Here is a 26,293-nt window from a genome sequence, read left to right on the forward strand (position 1 = left end):
ATTTAATAAAATATTGGAAACAACCTAAAGAGCCTATCAATGTTTAAACATTTGTAATACATTCAAACATTAGAATACCACACAGCCACTAAAAATAATGAAGTATTTCTATATATACTGATACAGAAAGATCTCATAACACACAGGTAGCAAAAAAAAAAAGCAAGGTACAGAAGAGTATATATAGTCTGATTCCATTAATGTGAAATTTTTTAAACTACAAATTTGCTGATAAAAAATAAAAAATTGTTTTCCTGTGAGAACATACGAGACACTTGAAACTGGTTACTTTTGGAGAGAAGTATTAGGGTAGGAGGGAAGGGGCCAAGATTTTATATCTTTCTGTACCATCAGATCTTTTTGCCATGTGCATATATTCTCTTTCTTGCCCCCACTCCCCTTTCTAAGAACACTTGATTAGCAGGTTATTTTGAGATATTCCTAGGTAGGTTTGAATACCGGTGGTGTTATTTTTCAAAATACTGTAGATAAGTGCCAACTTTTGCAATTTAGAACTTCCCCTTGGATTTTCATTAAACTTTATATTTGCTCCCTTGATGCTTTAATCATAACAATTTCCTATTAAGTATAAAGTGACATTTTTAATGGGAGTTTGACTTTGTAACAAATTTGTGATGGAATCATTAGACATTGCTGCTCAAGAACCCATTTTTACACCCCAAAGGGCATTTGATGATTTATAAACATCATCAAGATTATATATTCTATTTTGACTATTAAAAACATAAAACTGCAGTAAGATTTTACATGTACAATTAAATTATCCATTGAATTTAGTAAAACAGCATCACAGTAGAAAAATACAGTCATAAAATTAGCTCTTACATTTTTCTGGGGACAGAAAAGTAGAAGAAACGCGATTAAAAGTCCAAAAAAAAAAAAAAAAAAAACCCAAAAAACACTACCAAAAACAGGGTGAGACAATCATTCATTTATTGGACAGGGCAAGGTCATTTAAAGATTGGAAACATATCCCAAAAACATGTGTTTAGTTTGGTGTTACAGGCATTGATGCTCACAACAAACATTACTCAATACTTCATGTAAACAGGCCACATACAACCAGGAAGATGCTGTCAAGCCACTGAGAAGCCACAATGCTTAGAAAACAATCATTAGGGAGTTACAGAGAATAATCGTCTCCAATTCATTGATATGCATATTCTGCGGCTGCACAGTATTTGGCTGGTTCCCTGGTTATTGAGTCGTTCTGTATTTTAAAGAGCCTTGATTGGTACACACTTCTGAATATCACTGACATCAGTCAAATAAAAGCTTAACTAACTGACATCATATTTTTGAACTACCCTAGGCAATAACTGACTGTCTCATAGTACTGTAAATAAAATTCTGTACTTAGTACATTTAGCAGTGTTACAACGCATCCAAATCACCTTTAAGTCCTATGGTATATACTTGAAGAGACAGCAGAAACTCACTGGAGTAAATGAAAAAAGAAATTTGGGGAGCTCACCTGGCCTGAGGTATACAAGCTGCTAGCAAAGATAGACACACCTGAAAAACACTGTGTCAATTATTTGCCAAGTCATTTGGCCTGATTTTTAGCAGGACTCTTCCCGACTGAGGGGGCAAAGATTTCAACATCCATTCTAGAGACTAGCCACAATATTTTAAGTAGTAATACATCATAAATGCTTGGTTATGAGGAAAAACTATTCGGTGTAAGATTCACGGAGAAAAACCTGTTAGGTATCTGGCCCTCCTGCCTGAAATCTATTGATTTTACCAACCACTCCCTTTCACAGCAGTAAGAGTTCTCAAGATGAGAAGAATTTTCTCACTCCAAATAGAAAACGACATTTGGGAATCCAGTCCCAAAAGACCAAATATTGTAGAATTCCATTTATATGAAACGATCAGAATAGGCAAATCTACAGAGAGAGATATAGATTAGTGGTCGCCAGGGGCTGGGGGTGGGTGGACACTGGGAGAAAATGAGAGGTGACTGCTCAAGGGTACAGGGTTTCTTTTTGGGGTAACAAAATGTTCTAAAATTGACTGTGGTCACAGTTACACCACTTTGTGAATACACTAAAAACCATTGAATTGTACCCTTAAAATGGGTGAATTATAAGGTATGTGAATTATATCTCAATAATGTTACAAACACATTAAGAAAGGAAGACATACCTCAAAGAGAAGGAAATAAGAGGCTCTTCCAAACCAAATCATACTAGAAGAAAACAGTAGCCAAGTCTGATGGAAGGAGCTTGTTTCTTGCATGCTATTTTATCATCATCACTTTAACCCCTGACTTCACATTTTTAATTCATTTCTAAATTATTTTAGGTTATCAGCAGATTTCTAACTTTGTTCTCATTAGAGAGCAGAGTCAGTGTTCCACAGACAAACTGGGTTGGCGTTAACAAACCAAAACTAAACAACAGCAATAAAAACCCAATGAAAAAATAATCTCGTGCTTTGGGGCTATGTGTTACCACTCAGAAGAGAAGAGCTGATGTTCATTTCTAATGGAAAATAAAATGCCTACAAGTACAATGGCATCTTATGACTCGTGCCTAAAGCACATTTCCTTTTCAAACCTGCATACAGTTATTCCCTTTACACCTATACAATTCAACAAAAGCAATGTTTTTATACTTGTACAATCCAACAAAAGCAACGTTCTCTACAAAGAATGTTGAGCTTCCTACAGCTCTCTAGCTCAAAGAGCTAGCCAATTTCCTTAAAAGTAAAATTACTGTTTCTAAAAATATCAACTGTGTATCCTCATCCTCACTTTCAGCAACATACAGTGAAGATGGAAAACTTGAAGCCTCTATAAATCAGAAACTACAAAACGATTTCTTAAATGACCTGATTTTTCTAAAAACCTTAAAAACATTAGTTCCAAATATTGAGAATATATTTGGCCCTATTCCTTTGAACTCTGTCTTTAGATTAATGACGAGTTTCCTTTATTTCACTTATTCACTAGTTTAGTATGAAATAAACAAGAGTTTGAATCAGTTAAACTGGCTAATGACAATTTTCCTCAACGATTTTTCTTCTGCATAGGCAAGATAATGAAATCACAAAAGGTCTTCAACTAGTCTTCAACTATTCTTACACTATATAATCAATTAGGGAAATTTTTACAGACAAATTAAGAGAACACAAGTAGCTTTACAGCAAGTTGAGCTTGTTAAATATATTTGTTCTGACAAAGAATTTCTGACACAAAAATTGCTCACTGCACACAGAATCTCAGAGAAATGATGAAACAAGACAGCCGATGGTAGACGGTATATGGGAGCAGGGTAGGGTGAAAAGTCACAAATAAATTAAAAACTGGCAAGTACTTCTGAAGCAGAGCCACTTTTTAGGGGACACAAGAAAAACTGTTAAATCACCATTTTGGTCTCATTAGGGAAGTCCATTTGTTAAGAATTGAAGACCATTTTACCATAATTCATGCTGCAAAATGCAGCAGTCACACAGTATTTCCAAAAGGATTCCAAAAACTGTAGTGCAAAAGAAATCTAAAAAAATAAATAATCACAAAAACCACCAACATTTTTCAAGGAAATGTGTTCAAAACAGTGGCTTTTACAAAAGATGTGGATTTGATTTAAAAGAAAAAAACATTCCTATATGAAATACCAAAGACTTATTTCACATATAACTTACACTGCATTAATGATTGGATTAACAGTATATAAATGAGGGCCATGGTTTTTTCTAAAGTAGGTCTGAAAGATCAATATAAATACTAATGGGGGGCAGGGAGGAGTGTTTTATACCCCAAACTCCAATATTCCAGCTCTGTGTCCTGTCCTATTATTATAATTTGTAAAAATCTTAACGACGCAGCGATTCGAGTTTTCGTAACTTCAATGATGTGTTAGAGGACAATGCATCTTGGTTTGAAGAATTTGTTGTATCCGAAGGCCGGAAAAGTACTCGACCACGATGATTAAATACATAAAAGGATGGGTGATTCCTTAACGTATCAAATGTCCTTAAAAGAAAAAAAAGCATCAATTTTAGATAAACCTTTATAAAACCCTACTTGAAAATAAGTAGGCTTCTAATGAATTATCAATTTACTATGGGTTATATTTTTTAACAACTATTAACACATGAAATCAGACTGTAAATAATAATCATACTGTATCTCTTTTCCTATATAAAGAAAATAAGAAACCTGAAAAAGCAGCATAAAGCTCTCAAATTTCTTCTTTTTTAAAAAAATAGAGATAGGGTCTCATTCTGTTGCCCAGGCTGGAGTGCAATAGCGCAATCATAGCTCACTGCAGCCTCAAACTCCTGGACTCAAGCGACCCTCTCATCTCAGCCCCCCCAAGTGCTGGCACTACAGCTGCACACCACCACACATGGCTATTTTTTTTTTTTGAGACGGAGTCTCGCTCTGTCGCCCAGGCTGGAGTGCAGTGGCCGGATCTCAGCTCACTGCAAGCTCCGCCTCCCGGGTTCACGCCATTCTCCTGCCTCAGCCTCCCGAGTAGCTGGGACTACAGGGGCCCGCCACCTCGCCCGGCTAGTTTTTTGTAGTTTTTTAGTAGAGACGGGGTTTCACCGTGTTAGCCAGGATGGTCTCAATCTCCTGACCTCGTGATCCGCCCGTCTTGGCCTCCCAAAGTGCTGGGATTACAGGCTTGAGCGACCGCACCCGGCATGGCTATTTTTTTATTATTATTTTTTGTAGAGACAGGGTCTCCCAATGTTGCCCAGGTGGTCTCAGACTCCTGGGCTCAAGCAATTCTCCCACCTCAGCCTCTCAAAGAGCTGAGATTACAGGTGTGAGCCACCATGCCCGGCTTCTAATACATTTTTTAAATTCAGCCATTCCTTCTAGAATGCCTATGAATAACAACACAAATACTAGCTCAACTATTAATCTCCCCTGTAAATCTAACAGTAACCCATGCCGAACAGTCTTTTTAAAAAAGCAGCACATAGATTACAGCTTTGATTATTCTCATTTGGCCCTCATTATTCAAGCCATATGATCGTTTCACAGATCTGTTTTCCAAGAATCTTTCAAGTACAACAAAAAATTCCTTTTGGCCCTCTGTACCTACTATTGTCCAAACACATATTTTTCCACCACCTACTTAATGACATTGTTTTACTTCTTTCTTTCCTGGCCCCTTGCCTGTGATTCTTGGTAGACTCTTTGTAAGAGCAAGCAGTGATGACAGTAAAGTATCCTTTCTACTTTTCCAGGGAGAGACATGTCGTCTAAAAGAGTTCAAATACTTTGGTCTGTGGCCTTTACGGTTTTTGTTTTTCAACATTATTTTCCTGGAAAGGATAGGAGAACTCTTCCTTTGATAAGAACTCAAATCTCAAGTCAGCCCACCTAAACATCCAAGCATACCCCCATACAAAAAAGGAGGCCTGATATGTAACTCCTTAAAATGTACATATTGGGCGGGGCACGGTGGCTCACACCTGTAATCCCAGAACTTTGGGAACCCAAGGCAGGTGGATCACTTGAGGTCAGGAGTTCGAGACCATCCTGGCCAACATGGTGAAACCCCGTCTCTACTAAAAATACAAAAATTAGTCGGGTGTGGTGGTAGGTGCCTGTAATCCCAGCTACTCAGCAGGCGGAGGCAGGAGAATCACTTGAACTTAGGAGGCAGAGGTTGCAGTGAGCCAAGATCATGCCACTGCACTCCAGCCTGGTTGATAGAGACTCTGTCCCCATAAATAAATAAAAATAAATAATAAAATGTACATAATGAACTAAAAGTAAAAGGGGGATATGACTTTCCTCTAACACATAAATGTTTACTGTGACTCCTTCTAAGAAAATATTGTAAAGGGGTATCATGTCCAGGATCAAGGAGGTGAGTAAAGTCCAGAGATAGAATCGAACAAACCTAAAGGGTGATTTTAGGAAAGTAAAGATATGAAAAATAAAAGCAAACACTGTTCATGAAAATAGCTTAGAAGTATTCCAGGAGAAAAAAGGAAAGCAGAATAACAAATATACTTTTAATCCAGTAGTAGAAAAGGGCCTGGAAGCAGAGCTTATCTCACAGACTAGGTTCAAGTGAGAGAGGAAACCGAAAACCACTTATTCTCCCAAAGACTAAGCTGAGACAAGAGGATAGAAAGAGGATGGTAGGAAGAGAGGGATGGAAGGAGAGAGGAAGGGAGGGGGGAAGGAAGGGAGGGGGGAAAGAAGGGAGGGGGGAAGGAAGGGAGGAAGGTTAAAAATTCTGAGGCATTATTTTTCTATATATTTTCATCCATCTGTCCATACAACCAACCAATAATTTTAAGCAACGTATTTTTTTGATTCTACTGTGAATAATATGGCATTCATCTTCCATTTTTCTTACAGTATCAAATACCGCCTCAATGTTTTTACCTCATTATTCACACAAACTACATAATCAAAATGTAGAAACAAAACCAACTTTTATGTACCAGAAAACGTACTTTTAAAAATTATGTGAATACAGCAAACCTCTATGAAATGCGATGCCTATGAAAAGAGAAAGACTTACTTATTTTTCAGTTCTGAAGTGGCATCCATGTCTTTAAATTCCCCTGCAATATGAACTATACCATAACAGGTAACCGCAAAGGCCAGAAGTGTCTGAAGCACTATCTGTGAGTATAAAGATTGAGATTACTAAATAACACAAACATTATTATACATTTACAATTTCCTCTCTACCTCTTTATCGCCTCTAACAGGTAGTCCTCTCAGGGCCACCATCAGGGAGACAATGCTCACTTGAAATGATTGGGATTCAGATGCAATATAATCTATAAATTCTGTGGCTTGGCTGCAAAAATACCTCTGATGCTTCAATAAATAAATCTAGTGACATGTTCAAATAAGCAAAATCACTGAGTACTGAATGGTACTGAGCCACTTAGAACTCAATGATCAAATATTACCTGCTTCCAAGAGCAACTAAGAATTTTTAAGGTATTATTGTTTTTGTTTTTCGCTTTTTGTTTTTGAGACGGAGTTTCCCTCTTGTTATCCAGGCTGGAGTGCAATGATGCTATCTCGGCTCACTGGAAACTCCACCTCCCAGGTTCAAGCAATTCTCCTGTCTCAGCCTCTTGAATAGATTACTGGCATGCGCCACCATGCCCGGCTAATTTTGTATTTTTAGTAGAGACGGGGTTTCTCCATGTTGGTCAGGCTGGTCTTGAACTCCCGACCTCAGATGATCTGCTCGCCACGGCTTCCCAAAGTGCTGGGATTACAGGCGTGAGCCACCATGCCCAGCCAGTATTATTGTTACATATCATAGAGTGCAGAAAGCGTATGTACACAGTATAAAGCAATTAAAAGAACATGTACCCACCACCCAGTTTAAGACATAGATCATTCCTAGTACCTTTCAAATCCCACATGTCCCTCTCAGATGATATCCTTTACCTTCCCTCTCAAAGTTAACTATTGTCCTGAATTGTATATTACTCAGTTTCTTGCTTTTCTTGATAATTTTACCAGCTATTAAATATATATGAATCTCTAAAACATATATGCCTTACTTTTGCCCATACTGAACTTTATTTAAATGGACTCAAATGTATTCTTTTGTGTCTAGCTTTCCTCGCTCAACATTACGTCATTGTGTGTGTGTGTGTGTGTGTGTGTGTGTGTGTTTTATTTTTCTTTTTCTGAGATGGAATCTTGCTCTGTCACCCAGGCTGTAGTGCAGTGGTGCAATCTCAGCTCACTGCAACCTCGGCCTCCCAGGTTCAAGCGATTCTCATGCCTCAGCCCCCCAAGTAGCTAGGATTACAGGTGCCCGCCACTGCACCCAGCCAATTTTTGCATTTTTAGTAGAGATGGGGTTTCACCATGTTGGCCAGGCTGGTTTCAAACTCTGACCTCAGGTGATCCGCCCGTCTCAGCCTCCCAAATTGCTGGGATTACACGCATGAGCCCCCGCGCTTGGCCAGTTTTCGCTGTGCTTTGTATTTCATGATATGAAAAATACCACCATTTATCCATTCTGCTGTTGCTGTTGGATATGTGGGTTGTTTCCTGTTACTTTCACAATCAACATGAATATTCATATGCATGTCTCTCAGTTCACACATGGAAATACTGAGTGTAGAGTATGCACACGTTCAATTTTATTGGGTAATACCAACTGCTTTCCAAAGAGGTTGAGCAAGCAAAAGCGTGGAATGTTTTAACCAACATGGGATTACAGGCATGTTCAGATTATAGAAAAAAGTTATTTAAAATAGACATAAATGTGTGTGTGTGTATCCACCACAAAAAAAAAAAAAAAAAAAAAGCCGGGCGCGGTGGCTCAAGCCTGTAATCCCAGCACTTTGGGAGGCCGAGACGGGCGGATCACGAGGTCAGGAGATCGAGACCATCCTGGCTAATATGGTGAAACCCCGTCTCTACTAAAAATACAAAAAACTAGCCGGGCGAGGTGGTGGGCGCCTGTAGTCCCAGCTACTCGGGAGGCTGAGGCAGGAGAATGGCGTAAACCCGGGAGGCGGAGCTTGCAGTGAGCTAAGATCCGGCCACTGCACTCCAGCCTGGGCGACAAAGCGAGACTCCGTCTCAAAAAAAAAAAAAAAAAAAAAAAAAAGGTGATAGGAGGAGTTAATAGCCTCATCAATCATATCTTTAATTACAAAGTCAAAATTAGCCACAATCTATTTTCCTGTTTAAATTAAAATCTAACATCATATACGATACCAATTTACATTCCCACCACCAGTCTACTAAGAACACTTGGCTTTTGTTTTTGTTTTTGAGATGGAGTCTCACTCTGTCGCCCAGGTTGGAGTGCAGTGGCATGATCTTGGCTCACTGCAACCTCTGCCTCCCGGGTTCAAATGATACTCCTGCCTCAGTCTCCTGAGTATCTGGGATTACAGGCACCCACCACCACACCCAGCTAATTTTTTGTGTTTTTAGTAGAGACGGGGTTTCACCGTGTTAGCCAGGATGGCCTTGATCTCCTAACCTCGTGATCTGCCTGCCTCGGCCTCCCAAAGTGCTGGGATTACAGGCGTGAGCCACCATGCCTGGCCAGAAGGCTTGTTTTTTTTTGTTTTTTTTTTTTTTTGAGACGGAGTCTCGCTGTGTCTCCCAGGCTGGAGTGCAGTGGTGTGATCTCGGCTCACTGCAAGCTCCGCCTCCCGGGTTCACGCCATTCTCCCGCCTCAGCCTCCCAAGTAGCTGAGACTACAGGCGCCCGCCACCACGCCCGGCTAGTTTTTTTTTGTATTTTTAGTAGAGACGGGGTTTCACCATGTTAGCCAGGATAGTCTCGATCTCCTGACCTCGTGATCCACCCGCCTCGGCCTCCCAAAGTGCTGGGATTACAGGCTTGAGCCACCGCGCCCGGCCCAGAAGGCTTGTTTTATACAATGCAGTCACAGGCACTTTTAACGAGAATCTATATGATCTGTCATGAAAATAAGACTGAAGTTGTAATGTAATAAAAAAGTTAATTATAAAACTATGCATATATACACATGTATAACTGTTTAAAGAAAAAATAATATGTGTTTGGATTAGGTAAAACTACACATACATAATGTTTGTGTATAGGAACAAGACTGAACTACTGCTATACTCCAAACTGTTGGGAGTAGAAGTGGAACTGCCAAGGAATGGGGTCAGTTTTTCTGTTGTTGGGTGTTCTGATAATAGTGTAGGGTCAGTTTTAGTTTTTACTGTTTGACTCTGTTACAAAGAACTTACTACTTGTGTAATTTCAAGTCTAGTAAAGATAAAAATTGTGAGTGATGCTGGAATACTTACCATTTTAGTTTAAAAAACACTTTCCTGGCCGGGCGCTGTGGCTCACACCTGTAATCCCAGCACTTTGGGAGGCTGAGGGGGGGTGGATCACCTGAGGTCAGGAGTTCAAGACTAGCCTGGCCAACATGGAGAAACCCTGTCTCTACTAAAAATATAAAAAAATTAGCCGGGCATGGTGGTGGGTGCCTGTAATCCCAGCAACTTGGGAGGCTGAGGCAGGAGAATTGCTTGAACCTGGGAGGCAGAGGTTGCAATGAGCCCAGATCACGTCACTGCACTCCGGCCTGGGCAACAAGAGCAAAACACTGTCTCAAAAAAAGAAAAAAAAAAAAAAAACCACTTTCATTTTACCACCTATGTATGTCCCTAAACAATGTATTGTTGGCTTTATTTCCTTTACATAAAAAAGAACTTTTCTAAGCAATAAAGCTAAATAATCAACTTTTTAAGTCCATCCCATACTATGGACAGAGCATCTTCTAGAAAGACTATTTTGACTACAGCTCTGGAAACCAAATAGAGAAAGCTTTCCAAATCTTTGAGCTTTGTGAGTGATGAAAAGTGGAGATCAGAGGCCGGGCGTGGTGGTTCATGCCTGTAATCCCAGCACTTTGGGAGGCCGAGGCAGGCAGATCGCAAGGTCAGGAGATCGAGACCATCCTGGCTAACACGGTGAAACCCTGTCTCTACTAAAAATACAAAAAATTAGCCAGGCACAGTGGTGGGCGCCTGTAGTCCCAGCTACTCAGGAGGCTGTGGCAGGAAAATGGCGTGAACCTGGGAGGTAGAGTGTGCAGTGAGCCAAGATCACACCACTGCACTCCAGCCTGGGCAACAGAGTGAGACTCCATCTCAAAAAAAAAAAAAAAAAAAAAAAAAAAAGTGGAGATCAGATGTTATTTCATGTCTGGAAAATTTTAAGAGTATAAAAACCAGTAAAAAAAATTATTATGAGCTATGTGGCTAATTTTAAACATACATGTAATGGAATATAAATGACCAACTTACGTCTATTGGCAGTGATTCATCTTCTTTTTCTGTTAATCGCATATAAGAACGATCTATAAACCAGAAGCATACCATTAAGGAAATTGTAGCTCATTTTTCTTTCTTAAAATGAAGCAAATCAATATACCAAAGAAGTGGCTAACTTATATGCTACATAAAGTAATGCTAATCCTGGATTCCTCAAAACCTTCTATCTTCTAAGGCAGTCAGCCTATCTTAGTCAACTATTTTATTTTCATCATGACCTGCTTTGTCACCTTATAAAATGGGTAAGAGTGACAAGTGAGCAAGTATGAGGCAGAAATACCTCAGTATAATTTTTCTTTCATTATTATAGAAATACTAGAAACTTCTAAAAACTGTTACACTAACTCGTCAAAGAAATCACAATTATTTAAAAAGTAAAGTCTACAGAAAATCTCAACTCTGAAATAGCACCACCACTGTATGGACAAAATAATACTGGTATGGAAATGGTTCTCCTGAGAGGATACGCCGGGGCAGTGGTGGAACAGGAATTCCATGAAATCAATTTCTGCCTCTACTAGTTAATTATAATTCTGCTGCTGCTGCCTTAACCTCAGGAGACAGCAAGGGATAAAAGAAAAGGATCAGGATTTGGAAACTGGTAAGCCTAAATCAGTGCCAGCTCTTCAATTTACTATAATTTCATTTAATTAAAGAAGCCCTCAGTGATCATAATACATATCTCAAGTTCAGAGTGTTAAAATGGGGGGTGTCTTAGAATCAAAGAAATACAGTATCTATTTTTTTCATTACCTGAATTTCCACAACGGTAAAATGAGAATAATGTGAGGTGAGGATTAAACAAGATACAGTAAATGACTGGTGCCCTATTACAACAAAGTTCATTACAGCAAAGATGAGCATGCCGCAGCGCCACATTGTGCTATCTGCTGCCACAGTCTGACATGACACACTTAAGTCTTAAAGGTATATATTACTCTCTCCCTGAGCATTATATATAAAGAGGTCTCACTGCAGTGGCAAATCCACAAGGCATTCTCATCACCCAAAACATAAAATACAAAAATCTTAATTCTAGATGAACCTAGGGCAATCCCTATGTAATAGTACTTTGGACTAAATAAACTGTTTTTGAGTGCATGTGTATTGACTCTTAAAGAAGAATGTGTTTAGAGACATTTCTTTAGTTTTAACCTATAGGTCTGTCATGAAGACAAGTGTAAAAGAAACATCAAACCAATACCAAAAATCGATTTTGACTAAACTCCTATCTGGTTCAATTCCTAGCTAGCTTGCTAGTTTGCATGAAGCCTCGTCTGCTTCTAACACTACCTTTAACCAGGAATTTCCTCATCTGTAAAATGAAGGGGTTGGACTTCAGTAAACTCCAAGGGCACTTCTCGCCCTACAATCCTATAATTCTACAGTTAAAACTTACTGTAGAAAACGACACAGTACTCCAGTGCATCCTAATCTCCTCTAGGACAGTGTTTCTCAAACTAATGTGCATACAAATCACCTGGGGATCTTATTAAAACCCAGATTCTGATTGAACAGAATTCTGATTCTGTTAAAACCCAGATTCTGATTGAACAGCATCTTCTAACTACCTGCCAGGTGATGCTCATGATGCTGGTCTGTTGATCACACTGTAAGCAGAAAGGATCTAGGATACTTTCCTTAACCTCCCAGTTCCCCCAAAATATGACTGTCCCTGCTTCCACGCATCCTTATATACTTTTAGCATATCACTTTACTGTAATTACTTCTCGATCCAGTTGCTTTCCTCTAGACTTTGAACTGGCTCAGGGCATCACTGTATCTCTAGCACCTAACCACAGCGCAATTTCAACCAGCGACCCAAAACTGAATTTCATAACGCAGTATAGCACAAATCTTTTGCCCAAGGTCACAGAGATGTAGCGGTAATGCAAGTTTTTACCAACCAGCCCTTTAGACTCCCAGTCCAGTGCTCTTTCTCCTGTACCACAGTGCCTCCCTGAGGCAATCGGTCACTTAACTACTCAGTCTCTGCCTGGACAGCCCAAGAGTGCCCAAGATGTTGTCCACTTGGTTGTCGTGGGATCATAAGCATCCAAAGTTTTCAATCTCACAACTGTGCCTGATCTGCCCCATGCTGGATCTGACATCACTTGTCCTGGATTCCTGGAGACTCCTATTCTGAATCCTCTCCCAGACACCTCCTTCCAACCTTCCTCCAATTTCAGATGCCACACTATCTTCAAATTCAAACTCCGAACCTTCCACTGGGAACTCCTGCACTGATTTTCTTAGTCACACCAAACTGTAAGGTCTCAAAGGACCATTAATCGGACACTCGGTCCGATGGTCCCTTAGAAGTGCGCCCACACACCGCCCCTAGGGTTTCACACCGAAGCGGTCCCCGTGCCCCAGGCACTTACGCTGCGCCGCGGAAAAGGCGGCGTGGGCTAGGGCAAAGAGACCGATGCCCACCAGCCCCTTCCACAGCGACGGCGCCATGATGCCGAAGGAGCAGCAGCCCAGCAAAAGAAGCGAAGGGCGGCGGAGCTGTTTCTTCTTCCACCGGCGGGTGTCCGCGCGCCGCAGAAAGATGACGTCACTGAAGTCCTGAGCGCGAAGTGTCTCAGTGGTGGAAAAGGCAGAGGGCCGTGAGAAAACGGAAACAGGAATGCCGGGAAGAAGGAGAAAGCTACACGGAAAAAGGTCCGCGAGAACCCACGAACCTGCGCTATGGAGGCCCTCTCTGGGAGGGGCGGAGCTCAACGGAGTCGTAAACGAAGAGGCAAAAGCCGGAGCAATGGGGAAGCGAAGAGGAAGGGCGCCGGCAAATAAGCGCGGGCCGCGAGAGGGGGGCGGGGCCAGTGGCGAGAATAGGGTGGGGCGAGGGACCGGGGCCTGCGTAGAGAACGGGTGGGGGCGAGGAGCGGGGTGGGGCAGACGGGCGGGGCCTGCGGGAGGGTGGGTGTAGCCGGGGGGCGGGGCCAGTGGGTGGGTGGGGGTAGCCAAGTGGCGAGGCCTGCGGGGAGGATGGGTGGGGCCGGGGGGCGGGGGAGGGGGATGGGCCGAGGGCGGGGCCTACGGGAGGATGGGTGGGCGGAGGGGCGGGGAGTAGCTGGGGCGGACGGGGGCAGGAGGTAGGGGTCAAAGGGGCGGGGAGGAGGTGAGGCCGAGGGGCGGGGAGGAGGTGGGGCCGAGGGGCGGGGAGGAGGTGGGGCCGAGGGGCGGGGCTGGGGGCGTTGGGGAAAGGCGGTAGGTGCTGGATACAGACCCCGGACAGTTGTGTTTTGTGGGTTGGTTGGTTTTGGGTTTTCTTCAAACTGTGCCTTTTGTTTTCTGTAGGCCTTTCCTGTGCTTCAACTCTCTGGGAACTGGCACTGCGGAAGGAGGCAAGGGTGTTAAAACGAGGAGGCAGTGTCAAGGACAAAATCCCAGGATTTAGAGCCCCAAACACTTGGCCCGCAGGAAGTGCTCAGTAAACCCTTTTAAGGTCCTGGAGGAAGATTCGCGCAAAAAAGAGGTGTAGCTTGGGGGGAGTGTTTTGTCATGAAAAGAACCAGCTTACATTAAGGAAGAAATGAAAGAGGAAATTTTGAAATGCTAATAATGCGGTCTTCTTGTCTCTAACTCTGATCCGGGTAAAATGTATACTCCTCTATCCATTTTTCTTTGTCTTCATCTCCTAAAATGTAGACATTTAATAGTGAGCTTCTCCCCTTGACCTCATCACTCTGCTGTCCCCTGGCGAGTTCACCCATTCATTCCCACCGCTTCAGCCAGCCAAGGTATTACAGTGATTCCAAAACGACATCTCTATCACAAATATCTCTCCTTAGCTCCAGGGCTGCATTTCTGACTACCTGCTAGGCATTTATTTCCTGTAGCACTTCAAACGTAATATGGCCAAAATGGAATTCATCTTTTTTTTTCCAAATTCTGCACCAGTTCCTCCAGTGACCCCTGACTGAGTGGCAAAGCTTTGTAAACTGCATATCACAAGGTAAACACAAAGTATGATCACCATTCTTTTCCTTTAACCCAATCAGAGTTCTACGTTTTAGTTGCATCAATTTGCTTTTGCTCAAAGATGCCTCCAATCCTGATCACCCCTTTTAAATGTGCAAAATTCCTATTCCTGATCCCCTTATTCTGTTCTACCTTTTATATCACTTTCTAACACTATACTATATAATTTACCTGTTTATTATGTTCGTTGTGTTACTGTTTACTGCCTGTCTTTCTCCACTGGAATGTAAGCTCTGAGAGGACAGAGATTTCTCTGTACCTAAAACTTTGACTGTCATATGGTAAGCATTCAATAAATGCTTGTTGAATGACAAATGAATGAATTGTGGAAAAGAAGTGGGAGAGTATCCCTATTTGAAAGGATCTCTACAGAGAGTCCTTCCAATCTTTTGAATTGGGCTCAAAAATCCCTATAGACTTGCATGTACTCTTGCATTTTGACAACCTTTTGATGGTAAACATTTTCTGATATGCTTGAGCTTCCTCAAAGCCAGAGAAAACAAATAAGACATCTCATTAGCTGGGCATAGTAGCACATGCTTGTAGTCCTAGCTACTTGGGAAGCTAAGGAAGGAGGATTGTTTGATCCCAGGAGTTCAAGGCTGCAGTGAGCCGTGATTATGCCACTGCACTACAGCCTGAGTGACAGAGCGAGACGCTTTCTCTAACCAAAAAAAAAAAAAAAAAAAAAAAGTAGAAGAAGAAGACATCTAAGATGAATCATATTTACTCAACTTTACTTATATAATTTTTGTGCAGGATCTCATTTTCCAAACCTTTAGTCATGGTCATTATTCTTTTCTGGGCCCTCTCCAATTTCTTCACCTCTAAGACAAAATTTTACACAATACTTGATCGATATCAAGTGCAGTATAATGCATTCCTTACAAATGTAGTTCTATTTATAAACTTCACAATCAGGAAGAACCAGGAGATAATCTCTCTATAGTTGACAGGAAAGTGCTTCCTTCTCTGCCCGTGGGAGGTAGTAAGATAGAAAAGATAGTTGACCAAAAAACTCTTACAGCTTTGTTTTAGCTAAGATAATAGTCAAATTGAAATTAGCCTTTTCAGATCCCCTATAAAATTACCCCTTCTTCAAGACCAGCCTGGCCAACATGGTGAAACCCCATCTCTATTAAAAATACAAAAAAGTTAGCCAGGCGTGGTGGTGGGCGCCTGTAATTCCAACTACTCAGGAGGCTGAGGCAGGAGAATCACTTGAACCCACGAGGCGGAGGTTGCAGTGAGCCAAGATCGCACCATTGCACTCCAGCCTGGGCAACAAGAGAAAAACTCCACCTCAAAAAAAAAAAAAAAAAAGAAAAGAAAAAAGAAAAAGAAAAAACCATTTTAATATCAATTTATCTGAAGCAGAACATGATTAAGAGTTTTCTTGTAAGACCTGAGCTATGGTTCTTTTCCTTTAAAAAGATGAGGTTATAGGAAAAAGGAAATTCAATAATGAATCTGGTATTTGTATAAACCACCGATGCCTTATCCTAGTCTTCGGGGGGGTCACCCATGTCCAGATACTGAGTTTTGTTTTCTCTATTGCCCTGTTAAGATGCATTTCTCACGCTCTTCTTTTTTACCTGTTTACCCATATATTGAGTGCAAGAGAAACTAGCCTTGTTTCACGTTTTCTAGTAATACATGGTTAAATTATGTTCAGGGAGTGAGATTTTAATTGTCTTTTCTGTAGATTCCAACCTGAAGGGAAGCCAAGGTATTCATAGTCACAGTTACCAAGGACTCTATCACTGAAACAAGTATCTTGGGTTCACTCATACATGGTTCTTTAAGTTGCAGTTAATCCCAAAGGTGCAAGGTACAGCTAGTGGTAGCACTATTGTCATGAGCTTTTAGAACAAAAGTCAAACCTCATGAGAAAGTGCATTTACATTCCTAAGTGACCCCAGAAGTGCTGTTTGTTTTTCCAAAGAAAGAACCATTTTCCATATGTACCTTGGATAAATGATGTGGATGTTATTAAAGATGGGGATAATGGTCTCTAAAGCGTTTCCTACTGAGATGTTATTTGTGAAGACTCATCATGTTTCCCAGGGTAGTTCACTGAATAGAGAAAGCACTGCTATCCCAGACTTGTCTTCAGGCTAATTGACTTTATTACATGCCACCCAGCTCCACGAGTATCTTCACACACTACTTATCCACGTCTCCATTTTCCATGCAGATTCTCCCTCTCTCTGGCACACTCTGTCCTTTCCCACCTGGTTCAAAATTCCACTTTCCTTAGGAATATGCTCCTGGCTATTATAGATATTTATGATGTATATATCTATTGTAGGCACTAAACGTTTCTTCGAGGTATTTATATTTTGTACAACCTCTCTGGGTAACACATTCTAGAAGTTTACTACCTGCTGAGTAAACTAGTACTTTCAATACTGAAATCGCATCCTGTTTACTTTTTTCATCTTTACCAAAGTGGTATGAGCTCACTGTAAGAAATTCAAGCAATAAAAAAAGTATTTGTCTTGAAGCATTAAGTGGTACCTTGGTATTTTAAGTTTTGAATCTTAGTAAACAGTACTGTGGTTACATGATTCATATCTTTAAGTTTTGTTTATTTACTGGATGATTTATACTACAGTGGTTAAAAGCATATGCTCTGGAATCCTATTGGGTTTGAATCCTTGCTTTTCCTTTTCTACCTCTGAGAGATCGGAGAAGTTACTTAACTTCACCATGCCCCAGTTTTCTCATCTGTGAAGTGAGGATAATAATAGTGTTTACCTGCCTAGGTTGTTATCAGGATTGAGTGAGATGATACATACAAAGTGATTAGAATAGTCTTACACATAGTAAACACTAAATAAATGTTAGCCATTGTTGTTGTTGCTATTGACTCTTCTAGCTATTTTTCCAAGCTAAAGAGGTTCCTTACCTTTTTAGTCTTTCCTAAAACGTCACTTGCTTCTCCCCTTTGACTATTTTAATTGCTCTTCTTTGGACCATTTCCAGATCTACTAATATTTCTCTTAGGGTTTCATTACCACATCTGCACAAAGTATCCTAGGTTACTTGTATGAGGTTAATATGATTATTCATTTCAAATAGCCTTCCTAGCTGGGCGCGGTGGCTCACGCTTGTAATCCCAGCACTTTGGGAGGCTGAGGCGGGCAGATCACTTGAGGTCAGGAGTTCAAGACCAGCCTAGCCAACATGGTGAAACCCCATCTCTACTAAAAATATAAAAATTAGCCAGGTGTGGTGGTGCATGCCTGTAATCCCAGCTACTTGGGAGGCTGAGGCAGGAGAATCACTTGAACCTGGGAGGTGGAGGTTGCAGTGAGCCAAGATCACACCACCGCACTCCAGCCTGGTCAACAGAGCAAGATTCCATCTCAAAAGAAAAAGAAAAAAAAAAGAAAAAGAAAAAATCAAATAACCTTGCTAATGACACTGCAAATCTTATTTGCTCTTTGAGCACATTGGGTTGGTCTGTTGAGAAAATAAACTGAAACTGATCCAGTAGTCCTGTAGACTGTTCTTTTTGATAAACGTAGAAATTGACCCTTCTGGTCTTAAAACTTGAAACTTACATTTGTTTGATCTGAGTTCCTTTCTCAGGAAAGGACCTTCAGGCCTCTCAAAAAAAAGCATCAAGTAACTGAAATTCACCAGACCACCACAGCAGATACCACCACACCAGATGCCAGACCCCTCATTCATCATGATTGCTTCCTTTCCCCTCCCCACTTTTTGTCTTCTTATACATTATTGCATTTCTTCCCTGCTTTGTAAACCCCTAGTTTTAGTCGGTCAGGGAGATGGATTTGAGACTGAGCTCCCATCTTCTCCGCTGCAGCACCCAATTAAAGCTTTCTTCCTTGGCAGTACTCACTGTCTCAGTGATTGGTTTTCTGTGCAGCAAGCAGCAGGGCCTAGATGGGACTCCTGGTATTTCAGTAACAAAACTGAAAACCTCAGCATCCTTATCCTGGGTATATCTGTGACCTATTCTTTGTTCCACACGAATATAGGCATTTTCTATACTACTACCTCAAGTCCAAGTCTCTTTACACCTTCTCTTCTTTGGCGCTGTCACAGCGTCAATATTATGCATATAGCTCAAAAATCCATCGCTGGTCCAGTCTTTACTCCTGAACTGCAGAGCCAAGTTTCTAAGTGCCTATGTTGACATCTGTTCTTGGATATCCTACCAGTTCCTTAAATCCAACCTGTCTATAGTTGAGCTCTACTTTCTGACTCCCACATTAATGCTACTGACAGCCCTCTGTTTTTCAGTTATGCAAGTTCAAACCTTTGGAGTCATCTCTCAGTTCTTCTTCCTCAGGCACTCCCCACTCACCCACCCAATCAATTCCAAGACAAGTTAATCCTACCTCTGCATTGGCTCTTTGCATCTAACTTTCCATATACATTCCTACTGCACCTGCTAAGTTAAGGCCTCACTACTTTTCAGCAAGATGACCTTTCTAACCTCCTACCTGGCCTCCCTAGTACTTATCTTTCCACATTTCTTTCTTTTTTTTTTATTGAAACGCGGTCTTGCTCTGTTGCCCAGGCTGGAGTGCAGTGGCACAATCTCAGCTCACTGCAACCTCCACCTTCCAGGTCCAAGCGATTCTCCCACCTCAGCCTCCCGAGTAGCTGGAATTACAGGTGCACACCACCACGCCCAGCTAATTTTTGTATTTTTAGTAGAGATGGTGTTTTACCATGTTGCCCAGGCTGGTCTTAAACTCTTGACCTCAAGTGATCTGCCCACCTTAGCCACCCAAAATACTGGGATTACAGGCATGAGTCACTGCACCGGCCTCCACATTTCATTCACCCTCTTTCCTGTTGCCAAATTAATATTGGGGAAGTTTTTGACCAGGAAAATGAATGAGTTAAAATTTTCTGTGGCATAGAGAACTTCCACAATATGACATCAACCTAGTTTTTCAGCCTGTCCCCAATATGTGATTTTTTTTTTTTTTTTTTTAAGGACGGAGTCTCACTCTGTTGCCCAGGCTGCAGTGCAATGGTGCAGTCTCGGCTCACTGCAACCTTGGCCTCCCCGGTTCAAGTGATTCTCCTGCCTCAGCCTCCCGCCAATACATGAATTATTCAATTCAGTGTTTATCAAGCACCTCCAATGAATCAATGACTATGTTGACTAAACTTATCTATGCTGTTCAGTCATCTAGTATTACACTGAGTGAAGCTCTCTTTTCAGTTTATCCTTGAATTGAATCTCTCTACCTGGAAAAATGTAATGTTATCTGCAGATATGAAGATTTCTTTGGCACTTAATTAAATTTAAGAGATATTTATTTATTATTTTTAGAGTCGGGGTCTCACTCTGTTGTCTAGGCTGGAGTGCAGTGGCATGATCATAGGTCACCGTAACCTCGAACTTCTGGGCTCAAGCAATCCTCCCACCTCAGCTTCCGAAATAGTTGGGACCACAGGTGCACACCACCATACCTAGCTAATTTTTAAAATTTTTGTAGAGATGAGTTCTCACTATGTTGCCCAGGCTGGTCTCAAACTTCTGGCCTTAAACAATCCTCCTGCCTCAGCCTCCTAAAGTGCTGGGATTATAGGTGTGAGCCACCATGCTTGGCCTAAGAGACATTTATTGATGCACAGATATGTTTTATTAAGTTTCTGTTTTGGTTAGGCCTTATGCTAGATGCTGTCTGTAAGGAAATAAATGAAGCCTAGTTCCTGCCCTCAAGATGCTCATGACCTGTTGAATGACGAACTTGTCAATCAAACATGACAATACATCATGAGAGCTACTAGGATAGAGATCTTCCCAGGGGGCCATGGAACCCTTTCTGAAGAGGGGCCCTGTATTAGTCTATTCTCACACCGCTATAACGAACTACCTGAGGACTGGGTAATTTATGAAGAAAAGAGGTTTAATTGACTCACAGTTCTGGAGGCTGTACAGGAAGCATGACTTGGGGAGGGGGATCTCAGGAAACTTGCAATCATGGTGGAAGGCAAAGAGGAAGCAAGGAATGTCTTCTTATGGCAGCAGGAAACAAAGAGCGAGGGAGGAACCGCCACACACTTTTAAACCCTCAGAGAGCCTGAGAACGCACTCACTATCACAAGAACAGCATGGGGGAAATTGTCCCCATGATCCAATCGCCTCTCACCAGGTCCCTCCCCCAACACGTGGGGATGACAATTCGACATGAGATTTGGATGGGGAGACAGAGCCTAACCATATCAGGCTCCTAACTCAGCCTGAGGGCATCCTGGAAAATTTGGTGATCTTTAATCTGAGTTTTGTCAGACAAGTAGAACTTAGTTAGGTGAGGGAAAAAGTTGAGGACTATCTAAGCAGAAGGAATACATGGAAAGGCACATAGATGGCAAGAAACCACATGAAGCATTCAAGGAACTAGAAGGAGTTCAGAATGGTGGAAGCAAAATATATTTGGGAAATACGGACAGGATATAAGGGTGAAGAGGCAGTCTGGAGGCAGGGTGTGTGGGGCATTGGGTGCCAGGCTAAGGAGCCATAGCCAAAAGCAAGGTGGGGGGTATTAGAGGATTTGTGTTCCAGAATCACCCCTCTTATAAAAGTGTAGAGGAATGATTGGCAGAGACTAAAGAAAAGGTCAGCATATCTTTCTGGCAAAAGGCCAGATACTATATATGTAGACTTTGCAGTCCACAGTCTCTTTCGCAACTGCTCAACTCTGCCCTTGTAGCGCTAAAGCAGCCATAGACAATAAGTAAAGGAATGGACATAGCCATGTCTGATAAACCATTATTGAGGAACACAGAAATTTGAATTTCACATCACTTTCACATGTCACAAAATATTCTTTAATTCTTTTTTTCTCAGCCCTTAAAACATGTGAAAAACATTCTTAGTTTCAAGACATACAAAAAGAGGTAGGAGGCTGGATTTGGCCCTCAGACTGTAGTCTGATTTTTGATAATCCCTGGACTATCCCTGCACTCCCTGGATGGGAGTGCAGAGAACACAGACAACTCCTTTGAGAAGCTTATCTCTGAAGAGGAAAGGAGAGATAGTGCAGTAGCCGGAGGGGTGTGGATGAAAAGGTATTTCTCAGAGGAGACCTGAAAATGTTCATGGAGAGCAGAAAGAAATGATAGAGAAGGAGCCACTGAAGATAGTGGAGGCGGGGGCGGGTTGGTGGGGGGGCGGTGATTGTTGGAGTAGATCTTAGAAGAAGAGGAAAGGAAGTGATGACATGCAGAGTACAGTTTGATCAATTCACTTTTTTTTTTTTTTTTTTTTTTTTTTTTGAGACAGGGTCTCACTCTGTCACCCAGGCTGGCCCGATCTCAGCTCACTACAACCTCCATCTCCTGGGCTCAAGCCCTCCTCCTTCCTCAACCTCCTCAGTAGCTGGTGCTACAGGCACGCGCGCACCACGCCCAGCTAATTTCTGTGATTTTTGTAGAGACAGGGTTTCGCTATGTTGCTCAGGCTGGTCTTGAACTCCTGGGCTCAAGTGATGCACCTGCCTTGGCCTCCCAAAGTACTGAGATCATAGGCATAAGCCACCATGCCTGGCCAATTAGCTTCTTAAGGGAGAAGGAAACACCTCTTCCACTGTGGCTGAGAGGAGAAAGAAAGGATGGGCACTGCTGGGATATTTAAGTAGATAGCAGGGTAGGATTTTTCCAGAATGCCTTGACTTTCTCAGTGACAAAGGAAGCAAGGCTGGATTCGGGGTAAGTTGTCTATATGAGCAGTGAAGTCACTCAGGATGATGTCAGGCCTGGGGAGTGGGGTGGGAGGAAAGAGGAAGCCTGTGAACCAGATTCCCTAGTACTCAGTGAATGTGTAGGAGTGACCAGGAAGCCAATAAGTGACGACCATGGGGAAGGAGAAGGTGTTAGAACTTCAGTGGAGGGTGGAGGGGTGAGTTTGAAACAATGTGAAACAATGGGAAGTGAGCACAGTGCCAACTCCTTCACCTCACCTGATGCAGGGTGTGAGTTGTGTATACGTGTAGGACAGTGGGGCTGTGACCAAATGAGAATGAACAACCTCCACTTGCAACAGCGTCTGAGCGTGTGATATCCTGGGAGAGACGTGGGTTCTGGTAATGAAAGGAGATGGAGGGGCCATCCATGCAGTGACTGAGAGGATTGAGTAGTATGTTTACAAGGAAGAACATTCCAGGGAGCACAATGACAAAGATGGAAAGGGAGGGCAGTAGCAAGAGGAGAAACCGGGGTGTAGGCGTCAGAAGTATAAAGCAGTGTTAGATGAAGAAAGAAGTACATTCTGGGGGGAGCGGATGCCACAGGGGGATTGGCTGCCCTGTAGAAGTTATTACCATTTCAAGATTCCTCCTGGAACTCGAATACAAAGAGGTTGCTGAGGGGCATACTAAGTTGCTGGGGCCACATAAACAGAGGTAGTAGAGTCTGGTGCTTGAACACATTTGCTGACTCTGGTCAGGGAAGCAATCTGTGGCTCCTTTTTTTTTCTTCAAGTTCCAAACACTCAGTGAAAAGTGGGTTTGTGCTGGGACAAAACAGCCTTGGAATGAGCAGTTAGGCGTGAAGAAGCAGGTAAGCTCATTTACTAGGTCTTCTGGGGAGGGGATGATGGGGAGACTGGGAAGGATCCTCACCTAGGTTTCTTGCTTCCACAAAGCCCAGCCCTGCGTGAACAGAACAGTGTGGTTCGAGTGGAATCAGAGTATATGGGAACAGGCAGCCATGAGGTTTCTTGGGAAGACACAGACCCAAGTATTAACAGCAGAGAATGGGCACACAGTCACTGGCTCTGATCTGGGACAGTTCCTGACCCGATGGACAGAAAGTGGAATTGGACATCGTTTGAGTGCTTTTTTTGTTTAGCTTATCATCCTGAGAGCTTAGAGAGCCAGTTAGTGAGGATGAATACACACAGGGACAGCTTGGAGTTGCCTGAGTATTACTTGTTTTAGCAAGGAGGTTATATGGCCATGAGATGGAAAGAAAGATTTGAGAATCATGAGTTCCAGGCAGAATGATAGGAATTGAACTGATAGTGGTACCACTGATGGTATGAAGAATTTGAGAAGGAATTTGCACTTGTAGGGGGAACTCATTTCAAATGAGCTCATTTTAAAATATTTTTAGTTTTGAGGGTGGTAGGAGCCTCAACAGGGTATGCTCAGAATCCAACAGGTAGAGGCCTGAAGTTAGGGCAGCAGGCCAGGGCTTGAGACTTGTAGCTCATTCATGTTGAAATCAAAGTCTTGAGAAAACGAAGAGCCCACACAAACTAAGGAGCGATCTGAGAAATATGGAAAAAATAGGAAGTCACTGTTCTCAAAAAACAAAGCTCCAGTATAGAGGTGATAACTGAAAATTCTGGTGAGAGAGGTTGGACAGGCTGAGAACAGAAAGAAAAATACTATCCTGAGGAATACTAAAGAGGAGAGATGAGAGATAGGGGTCAAAGGTGACTTCTGAGCTGGGAACATTTACTTTAAAACAGCAGTTAAAAGGAGCAAGAGGAGAAGGAGAAATCCACCACAGTACCCAAGATTTCTTCTTCAGGAGGGAAGTGTTTACGAGCATTGGAAAATCTAAGCACAAACCGATCCAATCTTTGCTGTAAGGTTGATGAGTTTCTGTGTACAGATTCCTATTATGAGAGATGACTTATATCAGATGTTTACATGTAAAGAAAACCGACTACACAGACACACACATAATCCATACCTTCGAGTCGATTGTTTTATGAACTGCTACAGTGCTGTGTGTGTGTGTGTGTGTGTGTGTGTGTGTGTGTGTTTTCCAATGAGGACAATACAAGGAGAATCCGATTTAAATTTAAATTACAGAGATGGAGATTGAGGCTCCTCCCAAGGGGACGACTTATCCTGTTAAGAGACACTGGGGGACGATATTGAGATGGGTTATGAAAGATCGATTCCCCTGAGAGCTCTAAGAATAGGATCAAAGTAGACAGCGCAGTCTGCCTCTGCTTGATTACACTGAGCTGATATTTCTTTAGCCGAAGGCAGTGGGCTAGTTTAGACGGCCTTTCATTCCCCGGCAGCGCCTATGGGTGCGTGTGACCTAGGACAGAGGGGCAAAGGAACGGGGCAGTGCGAGCTTGGGATGCCGCGGCCCCTTTAAGAGCGGCTGCGGCGGCGCGCGCTCCGACGGCTACCCCCGGGCCCCGCCCCTTTCCCGTGAGCCCTCGGGGAGTGGTCCGACCGCGGGCGGCCGCCGGTGAGGTAGGGGCGGGAGGCGGGGGGAGACATGGCTCGGCGCGGCTGGCGGCGGGCACCCCTCCGCCGTGGCGTCGGCGGCGGTCCCCGAGCCCGCAGGCTCATGCGGCCCCTTTGGTTGCTCCTCGCAGTGGGCGTCTTTGACTGGGCAGGGGCTTCGGACGGCGGCGGCGGAGAGGCGAGAGCCATGGACGAGGAGATCGTGTCCGAGAAGCAAGCCGAGGAGAGCCACCGGCAGGACAGCGCCAACCTGCTCATCTTCATCCTGCTGCTCACCCTCACTATTCTCACGATCTGGCTCTTCAAGCACCGCCGGGCCCGCTTCCTGCACGAAACCGGCCTGGCTATGATTTATGGCAAGTGCCTGAACCCTTGTCAGCCCCTTGGCGCTGCCCCTTTCTCTGCCCGCCGGCTGCTTCGCCTCCTCTCCTGGCCCTGCTCGGCCTACGTTCGGCTCCCCTTCCAATTCCTTCCATTTTCTGCCTCGCCTTCCCCCTACCCCGCGTTTCTCTGCCTCACCCCCTTTCCTCTTAAGCCTCGCGCCCCATTTTCTTTGCCTCTCCACACCTTTTTCGCTTCCGACCCCACCCCCTTTTTCCTCCGCACCCCCACCCCCCACCCTTTCCTTGCCTACCAAGCTCGGGACCCGGGGCTGAGGATGGAAAAGGAGTGGGTGCGGTGTCTGGAATTGGGTTGGAGCCTGGGGGAGGGGAGACACCATTGCGATCCATTTCTCTGGGGTGTCAGTTTGTTTAAGGTTCATTGAAACTGCAGTAGTATCTCTACTGCCCAGAATCTGGCGTTCTTCTGGAGCCAGAGTCGACCTTTACTCATCATCTAGCTCCTGCTACGCCCTGTCCTTTCGAGGTTGCAAAGGAAGATCTTATTCCTGTGGAGTCCGAAAAAAAACCCCGAACGTGAAATAGGCTACAGAAGGCTTAGGGCATTTTTAATGACGTCCCATTTATTGTACTATTCCTCTAATATCTGATATGGATACATATGGTTGACCCGTCCAATTCAGGCGAACAAAAGTGAGGACGAGGAAGAGTTAAGGTCCTTCCAGCAGTGTAGTGTACTATACGATGATCAGGACAGTTCAGACAAACAGTAATTACAAACACCACGCATATGCAGTATGGGTGACTTGCTGTTGGCATGAGGTTATTGACCGATTGTAGAATAAATGGCTTCGGTTCTTGTGTCTCAGTCTGCTTTCTGAGGTTTATTTATTTGTTTTTTGGTGACGAGGCGAGAAGGGTAAATCAAAGTGTGG

The 26,293-nt window shown here is 42.9% G+C and overlaps 2 protein-coding genes across 30 annotated transcripts in view; one reads left to right on the forward strand and one right to left on the reverse strand.

Annotated features, from left to right (window-relative positions):
• Positions 1–937: 937 nt before the first annotated feature.
• MMGT1 (membrane magnesium transporter 1) lies at positions 938–13,375 on the reverse strand. The gene is made up of 4 exons (XM_015128279.3): positions 13,204–13,375; positions 10,793–10,845; positions 6,528–6,631; positions 938–4,003 (listed from the first exon to the last, which is right to left on the reverse strand). The coding sequence occupies exons 1-4, from the start codon at positions 13,280–13,282 to the stop codon at positions 3,844–3,846; spliced, it is 396 nt and encodes a 131-aa protein (XP_014983765.1). The 5' UTR covers positions 13,283–13,375; the 3' UTR covers positions 938–3,843.
• Positions 13,376–13,443: 68 nt separating this feature from the next.
• Positions 13,444–26,293, forward strand: part of SLC9A6 (solute carrier family 9 member A6) — a 73,970-nt gene continuing 61,120 nt past the window's right edge. For 10 of the 29 annotated variants that reach the window (XM_015128281.3, XM_002806408.4, XM_077989359.1 and 7 more), the window contains exons 1-2: positions 24,970–25,023; positions 25,149–25,373. In XM_015128281.3, coding sequence (XP_014983767.1) covers positions 25,205–25,373 — 169 coding nt within the window. In that variant the 5' untranslated portion in view covers positions 24,970–25,023; positions 25,149–25,204. Of the gene's footprint in view, positions 13,659–14,081; positions 14,271–23,070; positions 23,360–24,969; positions 25,374–26,293 lie in introns of those variants that run through there. The other 19 variants (XM_015128280.2, XM_001101721.5, XM_077989354.1 and 16 more) reach the window with 5 other exon arrangements.

Source organism: Macaca mulatta, chromosome X (genome assembly GCF_049350105.2).
Source record: "Macaca mulatta isolate MMU2019108-1 chromosome X, T2T-MMU8v2.0, whole genome shotgun sequence".
Classification (NCBI taxonomy): Eukaryota; Metazoa; Chordata; class Mammalia; order Primates; family Cercopithecidae; genus Macaca; species Macaca mulatta.